Below are 12,378 nucleotides of genomic sequence, written 5' to 3'. Positions count from 1 at the left end.
AGGTGATAAATTTTATGTTTTAATTAAAGCTGCAGAAGAGTCGAGGTCAGTAGAATGACACTGCTTGATCTGATTTAAGGAAAACACTGCGTTTAAGGCCTACTTTACGCTCAAGTTGCACTGGCTCAGTAAAAGTATTATTCCATACTGATTTTGTTAAACTGTTGCAACTTCTTCATCAACATTCCCATAACCCTGTTCTGTTCAGCTCATACAATACACAAAAATAGCAAGTAGATAATCTGCTAATTCAAATCATTAGAAAATTTCTCAGTGAAGGCCAGGTTTTCTAATACTCTTAAGATAACCTATACACATTAATTTGTACATTAGGTCTTTTAAAGGGCATTACACTTACTTTTAGAATGAATTTTCAGGTAGATGAAGTGACATGTAAGAAAACTAGCATTAACTAGAAATCAACAATTTTCCTCTCCGACAACTAGACATTTAATCTAGAAACCATCTAGATTTAAATCAGAAAAAGGTTGTATGGTGAGAACAAGTTACTGCAAAACAGTTTCCAATGTTTTTTGGGACAGGAGGCATTTCAATGTCATTTCATCATCTCTCAGATTGATTCTACTACTCAAAACTGGGTTACTTTTGCTAAAAATATAAAATCTGTATGTCCCTTAAAGTTTGTAATATGACCATGAAACAAAGAGGGGATTATCTGAATGGCTGAGATGCATTAAGAAAAAAAAGCTACAGATGCTGCAGCACAAATTAGTTTTTTTTTCCCTCAGTAGACTTAAAGATACCACAATGCATTTGTAAAAAGCAAATCTTAGCAGTGAGAGATACTGCTACAAAAAGAGACTTGACAACAAGCCATGACTCAGTAGTTGGATGAAAGCAGCAAGCCTAAACAAAGTAACCAAAGAAAAACTTTACATCCATATTAAATATAATGTGTCTATACTCTAATATGTCAAGCATAACTTCTGTAGCATTTCAATTTTAGAGCACTGAGACAAATTCATAATTGATTGTATATTCCCAGTTTCGAGTGCAAATGCTGAACACTACCTCTTTAGGAAAATGCAGCTGATTAATAGGGGCCATCCATTACAAACTTTCGTTAAATTAAAAGTTACCATGTATTTATTCTTTGTTTCCAACCATTTCCCTGAAATTAGATTTTTTTGTCAAGTAAAATGAATCATCATTGGCAAGGAGGGAAAAAAGGAGGCGGCAAGACAGAGTCATTCATATTAGTGATAAGTTAACTATGTAGTCACAAGATACAATTGGATCACAAGCAAAAGACAAGTAACTGCTAACAACATCCGCAGCAATTTTTCTGCGTAATTCCAGTACATCTAGAAAGCAGCAGTGTGACAGCTCCAGCTTCTTTGTTTTCTCTCCATCCGTTCACAGGGCAGCATAATATTTCAAGGCCTAAAACGAAAGGCAAGTCCTACTTCAGGCGAAGCACTTACCCAGCTCACCAGCTGCATTTCGACCACCAACGGCATACAAATGTCCTTTGAGGGCACTTAGGTGGAAGAAGGTGCGCTTCTCATTTAAAGATGCAACTTGCATCCACTTGTTATAGCGAGGATCAAATCTGAAGACCGTGTCAACCGCGGTTTTTCCTTTCGTGTCGTAATTGCTCTGGCCGCCAACTACGTAGAGAAAGTTTCCGATCACAGCAATGCCATGCTGGTACCTTGGTGCATCCATGGGAGCGAGCGATCTCCATTCGTGGGCCTTTTCGTCATACATCCGCAATTCTTTACTGACGACCAGCTGCTGCCTCAGCACTCCCCCCAACGTCACCAAGTGAGTACTGTCCGACCGGATGGCAGTCCTCTCCGACTGCATGACTGGCTGCATGTACGGCATCATTTGGTAATTGCTGGCTTCCAAAAGCAAGTTTACGCAGGTGTTGTCAGTTCTCATGAAGTCCACTGTCTGAACATAGTTAATAAGATCCTGGGGTGTCATCAGTGGAAATCTGATGTTCTTCATGAGCTTTGCAGCGTACTCCATCCGAGGCTCCTCATACCGCAGCCAGCGACAAGCCGCCTTGAAGAGTTCGAGCTCAGTGCAGTGCTTAAGGCTGTTACTTGAAAGCACAAAGGCAAGACGTTCAAAGGGGAGTTTCACAAATTCACCAGTACTTAATAATGCAGGGAAGTTCTTCAGGATGAAATTATTAACATATTTATCCACTTCTGTGAGATTGTATGTGTTGGCAATTCGCCCAACCTCAACGCAGTTTTCTAAAGAAACCTATTAAGTAAATAGAAAGAGGAATCAAAACACTTTCTTAATTTGGTGTCTAAATGATAACGTAGACTTTAATGAATACTATAGAAGCAGCAACATTTTCATTATTTTGCAACGCTCAAGGTGATTTACACATGAGCAAATAAATATTCAATGTGATATAGATATTCATGACTGCAAAGGGAGACCCAATATATTCCATATTTTGAAGAAAGAAATGAGACAAGTAGCAAGCAGATGGTATATATTAATTATATGTCAGATGCGTTATACAACGACGATACATAGCAATTATATAGCACTTCATCTTTGAATGCTCTGCAAACATCGTTGTAAGTCAGAAATGTGGAAAATACAGTCAAAGGAGAGGTGATTAGTCTAAGGTTAGAGAGAATGATGCAAGAGTAAGACTTGCCATTACACTTTTCTAACACATTACTGAACTTGTACTGTCCTAATGCAGCCAAAGAAAATGAAGTAGCCACCTCTCTCCAATGCCATGTTTCAGGCAACTTATTTACAGTGCTCAATCCCATAAGTATATTATTTACAAATGAAGAGTGCATCTTAAGTAAACCACACTCGTGTTCTTACAGAATATGTCCATAGCATACATAGTAATACACAGCAGTTGAAAATCACTCATCAAAGCTATTGGATTATTTATTATATGAGGATTCACTCTAGAAACACCCAGTAAATGCAATGCTTTGCCAGTATGAATCATACCCTAACTGAATTCAATATAAGGTAATATAATTTTTTATTTCCTTATTGCTTACTTCATTTCTCATTGTCTGTTTTTCCAGAGATGGGGCAATCTGCTCCTGACTGAAGATGGCATTTCTAAAAACAGTTTATCCCATGACTGTATCTTTTAGGTCTTGCTGCATCTATTTTTCTTACATCATAGGCTCCTTAAATTCTCTTATCTGGGGTCACCGGGGATTCCAGGCAGGGGGACGGAGGGAAATGGAAAGGATGGGACACAACTTAAAACAGGACTCCAAAGAACTTGGCCACTTCAACTAGCTCTATGACACAGATGCATGGCAAGCCAATTTTCAGAGGCTTCTCATTGAGAATTGCAGCTCTTCTGCATTCAGTCCTGAGATTTATGCTAACTCAAACTTCAGTACATGCTTTCTAGTCACCTTGGCCAACAGTATGTCAGCCATACTCAACATCAACAATTTCCATAATTTTCTCATGATTCTCATTATATTTGTTAGGCCAAAAGAATTAAAGCTTCCAAATCTCATTTATTTAAAAAAGATTATAAAGATTGAGGACTGCTACCTGACTGTAGCCTCAGCATTCAAAAACCTGAAGGTCATGACAGAGATTTTTCTACTGCATAACCTGAATCTGATCATTGCCCTTTAATACCAGACAATTCTAAAGGTCTAATGAGTATGAGAATAGTAAATATATTCTTTTTATTCACTGGAAATTGATCTAACTTTCCTAGAGTGAATATTCGCAGTCAGAAGTCTTTGTTCACATGTCTTGAAATGCCTTTGGAGAGTCATAGGCTCCATATCTTATTTTTCATCTCTATAAACGCTAATCCTGTAATCAAGATTAATCTATGAGGTTAATGCGTGGCAGACTAACAGGATTTCTATTATAAAGTATCTGTGCAATATATAAATAACTAGGTTATATTGTAAATCTTTGTGATTCTGTAGATTCCTGCAATGCTTACACTGGAGAAATGGTCTCACTAACTTTACACTGTTAATGACAGATGACCATCACATCAGCAGCTTCCAATCACCCCTACTCCTCTCGGAAAATTTACCTTACACTGCCTTAATCTACCAGTATTGCACTGTACACAGGTGTTTTGGTTTTGTTTTTTTTGTGTTATGATTACAATTAGTCCTCATTATGCTCATGAAATTGTGCACTTTGTTTGGCTCAGTAACAATTGCATCACTAATCTCAAATTACGGTACCATATTAAGTATTTTCTTAAAAATACTTACTTTCCTTGCCAAACGTGTTATTACTGATTTTACTGTGCTTTGAGATAATAATCAACAAACTAGGCTAAAATTTATTGCAAAAAATTATTCCATGGTCATAAAAAGTATCTAAAGATTCTTAAATTCTGAGACAGAAATATAATCCTTTAACAGAATGAAATGTAATAGTCACTTCTACCTAAATATTTTAAATTGAACAGGGTTAAAGTACAATAATGCTATTTAAACACTTAAGAAGTTACTGAAGTGTTGATTTTCAAAAAAACCAACCAACCAAACAATCCCACACATGCTATGGTACATATGAGAGGTGCAGAAACTGTCTGTTCTCTATGGAAGCCAGTCAGTCAGGAGCTCAAAAGGAAGGAATCCTACTGAAGTGAACGGCAGGAATGGAAATGCCAGATAAAAAAAAAAGACTGCTTTGTACAAAGAATCCAGTGACTAGTAAAGAAGTTGAGATTTTTCAGTAAATTCTCTTTTACTTGGGCTTTTTACTTAGTACTCCACTTTCACTACAGCACAGAGCTGCTCTTTTACAATGTTTACTCACTACAAAGAAGCAGCAAGACCTCCAGAAAAAAAAAAAAAAAGCTTTTCTGTAAATAAGTGTCAAGCACGGCTTGGAAAAAAAATCAAATGCATAAGCAAAAATGCTTTCTTGAGAAAGCACTTGATTTAATTCTTTGGAAATTTTGAAACAAGGGCTTCTCAAGCTCTGATTAAAAAGAAAAAACAAAAAAACAAAAACCCCCCCACACCCTTAACTGACTATACTATACCATAAAACCAGATGCTGAGCAACGTAATAGCAAGTAATCTGAGAACCCCAGAATAAAACTTGACTTTCTGCGCAAGTTATTTTTACTATGTCCTCAAACCCAGTATCACAGAACATTTAGTCTTATATTTCAAAGACTATTAGACATTGAAGCACTTAACATATGCACCCCTTTTTCACGTTTTAAAGAGCTTATATTCCCCTGAAATCCTCAATTTTTTGTGGGCTCCCATACACAAAAGTCCAGAAATAAAAAAACAGAAATTCAACCAGCTCAGAAATGGGAATTAATCATATTCACGCCCCTCTCCACGCAGGACTGAGAGCTAGCAGGGTTCACCACACACATTAAAAAAGGTAAATCACTTGACCAAAGACTCAGTCCTTGGCTTCCACCCAAGACTTAGACCCCACGCGTCCGCAAAACTGAGACGAACTTGATAACTGGGAGCAAGGTATTGTGATAAGACAGGCTTCCAAATATTAAGACCATCTTTGACAACTTGCCAGTTGTTACAAAAATGTAAAACAGAATTATAAAAGCAACTATACCAAAGGTAAAGCTGAGATATTTATCTCCAGTGTTTTGGAATATTTGCTGTTTAATTACAGTATAATACTCTATTTCCTGTTACACTGTTACACTCTCCTCTGAATGTTGTAATTTATTTGGAAAGGTTTCTAATCTTTCTCCAGTTTATACATTGCTATTACTCTTACCAAAACAGTACTGTGTATTCTCTGGCACTCCATTCTGAAAACATTTCCCTGCCTTTTTATTTATTTATTTTATTAATTTTCATTACATTATGGCTCCTTTAGGTATGAACATGGGAGCAATCCTAGCCTATTGTAGCATTCTGCAAAGCTATAAATATTTAAAACTAATACTAAAAATAAGACAGAAAGCACCTCAGGAGAAATTCCAGCATTTTCACTGGGAGCCCATTCAGCTGCAGAGCAGGTCTGCAAAGTTTGTCAGAACTACTGAGTTTGGGCTATTTGACAGGAAGGGTGTAAATGCACAACAAATAAAAACATCTACAAGCCAGCTAAAACATGTATCATTGTTTGAAGGTCTCACTGTTTTTTTACACAAATTAAGTTGTTACCTTGCGCTTATACTTTGCTTTATAAATATTTCCAATATCCTCTTATAAAGCAATATAGTTACATTAATGCTTTACATAAACTGACTTCTATGATTTTGTTAGTAATGGGCTCCCCAGACAATTCAAACACAATCAGGTGTTTGTCCGGGAATGGTTACCCCAGCTCTCAGACGCTGCTCTTCAGGCAGCTAATTTCAGGAGGGGAAAAAAAACCCTCAGACTTGTTCAGAGAACTCATTTAGATTAGAAATGTTAATTCAAGAATGGAGCGAAACTAGTGTAATGTGACATAATCTCTGCAAAGCTAAGATACGGTAATTAAAAAAGCAAAACCAAAAAAAACCCTGAAGCTTGCTCATCAATTCTTGTTCAAACAAATTTTAGAGTAAATTCATTCAAAAATTATTCTTTGTACAAGACTGCTGAGAATATCACTAGGCTAAACGTACAAACTCAGTTTTGTTCTCTTTCCCTACAGTTATACAATGAATGAGATTTCTACATTTTAATCTTGTTGACTATTTTCCTACACTCCAAATGTTCTTGTTCTGCTCAAAAAATTAGTTATGTATCCCTATATGTAAAGAATGATGTACACTGGTTTCAAGAAAGGCCAAGTATTTTTGAGTTTTAACCTCTAAACACATTCTGCAATGTATATAGATTTAACAGAAAAACAGGCATTCTTTCTGCAAGTATTCTTGAATCTGGAAAGATGTCAGGAGCCCCACAATACTAATGTGTTTCAAAAAAACCCTTTTAAATAATAGTCTTTTAGGACAATTTGAAATAGAGATTGATATAGATTTACACTCCTTAGACATCAATATAAATCAAAATATGTAAGATTAGAGTATGAATAAAATTAAGAGAACAAATAAAGTCTTCACGATTCTGAGGCTAACCCCTTTCAAAAGGGACTATCAAACACAAGGTTACTTATCTGAACCACAACGATTGAGTCAACGCTAAGTGGAAGAGCCCTCAGAAAACCAGAACACAACTCCCACCCAAGGGAGCCGCGCCAAATATTCCACCTTGGTGTTTACAGCAACCTAAAATAGATGGTGCCGGATTTAAGATTAAGGAAACATTATCTCAGCTCTCTGAGAACTGGCCAATTAGAAAACATGCCAAGATAAAAAGCAGTGTTAGAGCGCCCAGTTGCGTCTAACACTTTCCTTATGGAGCAGATTTCTGTTGTTTGCATCTCTGAGTCCTCTTGTTTGCCTAAGTCCAGGTACGTGTCTTTAGTAAATAGGTCACACTTCTGTAGCCTGTGAAACTATGAGATAACCTGCTTATTTGTCATTACTGACATACAGAACACTGAATGCCAAATAATGTTACAATTCATGCAGAACCCACCAGTTTCCCTGCTAAAGGTCTTGAGATAGACTTCTAGTAAGGTATACAAGCAATTATCAGAAAAGCTTAAGGAAACATTAGAAATAATGCTGAAGCACGTCCCTCTAAGCAAAACTCCTTTCAGAGCACAGCTCTGCAGCTCTCCCGTTCTGCATCCCCACGGAGTAGGTGCCCTTTACTTGCAGGCAGGACAAAGTTATATTTACAGAGGACTGCAGAGCAGCAGCCAGGCAAGGTACTGAAGCGGCATATATTGGCATTGCTTACATCCCGTGTGTAAGATAGAATACAGATAACTCCACCCGTATTAAGAAATTGCACTGTTTAAGTAAATATAATTGAAGCATACAAAATTTACGGAATGAGTCCACTGAATGTAATGCTAGAAGGAGCACAGTCATACAGTGAGACCCTGAAGCCTCTGATATCTGAGATTTAAAAAGGAAAGGGTGTTTGAAAAATAAAACCTCCGAAAGACAACCTAAGCTGACGAAACACCTACGTGAGCTGATGTTTAGCATACAACAAGATTAAACAGTGGAGTATTCAACAGTGCTGTTAACAAGAGGCTGCAGCTCAATAAAAAAAGGAAATATTTCACATCAGGTTTCTTTGCTTACATGCCTCTTTCCACCCATGAAGACTGAACCCAGGAAAAAGCCTACACAAGCAGAAGCTGGGTTACCACTTAAGCTGAATCTTTAAAATCTTTCTTGCTGTTAGGGAAGAAATGATCTTGCTTGTCCTTTAATACAGGGAAAATTGCAAAACCGTTTAAACATTCAGCGTGAAGGGAACATGGCACTCCTCCAAAGCACCACCTCAGAACAGAACAGGACACCGGCGCTGAAGAAGGAAGAAAAGGGTGTTACTAACGCACCCCTCATGGAGCGGGTTCAGGACCTGAGTTTTTAATCTCAGTTATAAATAAAAATCAGCAGGCCAACTCTAACCTGTAAATAGACTGTATTGCATTGCAACTGCACCATGCTTGTTTGCAAGGCAAGCTTTTCCACTGCATAAAAGCAACCCTGATTCAAGCTGCATATGCATTCACTTCTAAAATAAACAGTACTAGCGGAAGAGCAGAGGGTTGCTACTTGTGGGCTGTCCCCTGCTTACAAAACAAAAGTTATTTTGTTCATTGTGAAAAAAATATTTTCCATGGGGCCATTTTTAGTCCTAGAATAATAAGGCAATCAACATAAAACTCTTGTAGCTACTTTTCTCATATAACTGACATTTCAGTAACATCCCTATTAGTAATCCCTTTAGAAGTATTATACTAAAGGACCGTGACCAAGTTCACCAATTCAAAAAAGACGATGTAAAGGTTTCTATGAGGATCACTACAATTGTGCATTTCACTCCTCAAAACAAAAAGGTTTGCATAAAGTATATTAACTTGGGCAACCACAATGACAGCTCGCTCTTCTAGTATTTTTTCAGTTGGACTCAACAAGTGGCTTTCTTATAGAAAGATAGAGAATGTAAGAGCATGAACTAAGAAATCCAGTAAGGAATCTGTGAACTATAATTACTGTTGCTACCACCATCACTGAAATGCACTTAGGAAATAAAAGAATTGTAATATGGTATAATATTCATATCAAATCCACCCTATACATAATACTCAAAAGAGAAAAGACTTTCATAATTTTCTTGAAATTTTCCTTCTAGATCTGTGTGAATAGAAATTATGAATAATGGCAAATTTTAGGCCTTAACTTTGCCTATTAGTCACTGTTGTAAAAAAACCCCCAATCAAACAAAAAAGACCTTTATCATTTTGAATGACAGACACAAGTAGCATTAAGTCAATGTCTTACCCCAGAGATAAGAAACACTTTACAGAAGTCCAAAACAGGTAAAATCTGCAAAAAGCTGGCAGCTTCCAGAGTGTCCTGAAGGTTGTCCATGTTAAGGGAAAGTTTTGCAGTATAAATGAAATCAATGATCTTCTTTAGGCCTATTTTGTTCACACCATGAAGCTTAATGCACATTAAATCCTGCTCCTTCATTCCTCCTGAGAAAGACATGGAAGTAAATTTATATGATCATTTTGATTAGGACTGATTCACTCTCAACACTGAGCATGCGTTTGAGTGTCTAAGTGATGGCGATTCAGAGATAGCCACTCAAATTACTTTAACAGAAACACCACCTGTGAACATGGCCTTGAAGTAATCACTTGCAGAAGCCATCATTGCTCTGTGAACTGGAAACACTTCGTCACCATCGCCGGGAACTAAGGTCACATCACAGAGCAAACCTTCCACTCGCAGCTGGTCAAAACCCTGCAAGAAGAGCATAAGGTGAAGCATATATTTGATTTGAGGGGGGAGCAGGAGTCCTTGCTTCCCTTCAGTAAAAAGTGAAATTTACTGACTTTTATTCACATACACACTACAGTTCCAAGAAGTCACAGAGGAATAAGCTGTCATCTTACATACCATGGTATCTAATACATTAAATGGTAATTATTCACTGGAAAACTTAAACAGAATAATTATTATTTTCCATAAATAACTGAAGAATGCAAAGCGTACTGTGCCTAAACAAGTAGCCTTACTCATTACATACATTCTTTTCAAGAAGGAGTTTTTTTCAACAGCTTATACTCCATAAGCTGTTTTAGGTAGGGACAGATATCATCGCTTTGTGACCTACCCATTCTGGACACACATTCATCCTGGATATATTTCTGTTCCATACCATTCAAGTGCTCTGCAACCTAAGAGGCTGCAAAATGCTGGGGCTTGCAAGGAAAGCAGTCACCTGGTTACATCATTATCAAATTTACTACCAATGTTACCAAGCCAAGCTCCAAAATATGCTCTTACGTTAGTATATCTGCTCTGCTTCCTTTTCTGAAGTACTTACTCCACTGAAGTACAGTGCTAACTGTAATAAAAGAAACAGTCGTCTGCAACAGTACGCTAAAGAAAGATCTTCCTCCAAATGTACGCCTGGTTGGGGATACTGGCAGATGAGTCTCCTTCATGAGGAGGCATGAGCCTCCTTCATGCACTGCAGAACAGAAGCTCAAACATAAAACAGTTTCCTTCAGCCAGGCATATCATCTGATTTTTTTCAAGTACTAACAAACATGCAAATATTGCCTTTATAGATTTATCACTTGAGGAAGTCTTGGCATCAGCTCCTAGGATATAAAATTTAAGATACCTTAAAGAAAGGCTGTATTTTAAAGCTACAAAGATAAGCAGAGAAGGACATTCAAATTTGTCAAACAGAAAAGGACAGAGTACAAATGAAGAGGTGAATTATTAGCTCTAATAAATACGAGAAGCCAACACAGGATTATGTTCTATAGCATCTTGTGTGATATTTATTGCCAAGCTTTCACACCAAGTCAAATCAGCAGCATAACTCACGACACAGCGTTGCACTGAAGCCAGGACTCTCTCTACGGGTCATAAGAAACTGGACTGTAATTATGGTATCAGGCTTGCAAGACAATGGCAATAAACAGGGGAAGCAGGACTCCTCTATCGGCAGCAGTCTTCAACTGCAGAGAAACATGGAGACCTCCCACATTCCTTATAGTCCCTTCCACCTCACCCAGAACAGCTCATTTCTGATGCACAAGAGAATCAGATATTTCACAATTCACAAACTCAGGCATTCAGAGACGCAAACCCCTTATTCTCAGCTCTTACAAAACTGATGTATTTCAAGGACTTGAACAACCCTGTAGTTTTTACAAACACAGCTTTACAACTACTAGTTCTCCATTGGCTCAAATTGTGAAGAAAAGACTAGGATGAGGAAGAAATAAGATCTCAACACTTGGCCTAGGCTTCCCAATATCCTTATTTGCTGTTATGTCCTTACCCACATTAAAAGCAAATATCTTTGCTGCTAGAAAACTGAGGACAGAATCTCATTCTAATAATGTGCAAATTGAGCACAGCACAACCCTGCATCTGGTGTTTTATGGTTTTGTTCTCCCCACTACTCTCCTTCGCTGATGGCAGCTCTCCAAGGAATTATGCCATACTCAATGCATACCTAAGTCTGCGCTCCTGAGAAAGCTTGCGCTGGAAAGTAGCCAGAACCATCCAAGTTTTAAGCTTGGTTTTGTACGATGTGTAAAATCCCCAGCAGAAACAAGAAGATAAAATGCTTTTATATTTAGATTCTTAAAGTTTTAGGGCATAACGTTTTTATCTGTTAGAAGAAAGCACTACCATACGGTAGCCCCGTATAATTCCATAGTTTGCTTGTGGCTAAACAGACACAAAAGTACAACAGGGAACCAGGATATTAGTTTTAAGACGTCGCGCCTCAAGATAACGACTCCGCTACAATCTTCCAATCAGAATGGCGCTTCATGTAGAAGTGAGCAGGATCGCAGTGATCTGCACAGGCTTCACGAAGCACAGTGCAAACCTGTAATGTCCCCCGCATGGAAAGGCTCAGGGCTGCTTCCAAGTGTTGCTAGAGATGTGGCTATGTGGAACCACTGGACTTTTAAAAAGCCAGAGCTACAACCATCTTAATTTCTCTGAGCTAATTTTTTGTAGTTACAATAGTCACTAAACATGGATTTAAAACAGATGATTTACTCAGTCTTCACAGGAAGAAAGAGATCATCACAGACCTAGTAACTCATCTAACAGATTTCAGAATACCTCAGGCTTTACAAAAAGTACCCAACCTTAAAAAAATAATCTTGTTAGCAAGTTTAACAGCAAGCACGCCAAATGTTTTATGCAATTACACATTTACACTAAAATGATCTTACCATTTAAAGTTAATTTGTTTTTTTAGCATAAGCACAGACAAGCAGAACCGCTAATCTGCAGAACATATAAGAATGTTAGAAAAATAAAGTTTCGTGGAAGTTAGCTGATACAGTTTTGAA

At 37.6% G+C, this 12,378-nt stretch overlaps 1 protein-coding gene across 5 annotated transcripts in view; it reads right to left on the bottom strand.

Moving 5' to 3' along the window:
• Positions 1–12,378, bottom strand: part of KLHL13 (kelch like family member 13) — an 89,276-nt gene that overhangs the window by 10,909 nt on the left and 65,989 nt on the right. For 3 of the 5 annotated variants that reach the window (XM_026066253.1, XM_026066254.1, XM_026066259.1), the window contains 3 exons: positions 9,655–9,787; positions 9,320–9,516; positions 1,446–2,241 (listed from right to left, as the gene is read on the bottom strand). In XM_026066253.1, the coding sequence (XP_025922038.1) occupies positions 1,446–2,241; positions 9,320–9,516; positions 9,655–9,787 (1,126 nt within the window). Of the gene's footprint in view, positions 1–1,445; positions 2,242–9,319; positions 9,517–9,654; positions 9,788–10,333; positions 10,399–12,378 lie in introns of those variants that run through there. The other 2 variants (XM_026066255.1, XM_026066256.1) reach the window with 2 other exon arrangements.

This window comes from Apteryx rowi, unplaced genomic scaffold (genome assembly GCF_003343035.1).
Source record: "Apteryx rowi isolate R43461 unplaced genomic scaffold, aptRow1 scaffold_24, whole genome shotgun sequence".
Classification (NCBI taxonomy): Eukaryota; Metazoa; Chordata; class Aves; order Apterygiformes; family Apterygidae; genus Apteryx; species Apteryx rowi.
The sequence above is the reverse complement of the archived record's forward strand: the minus strand, read 5'-3'. Positions and strand labels throughout refer to the sequence as shown.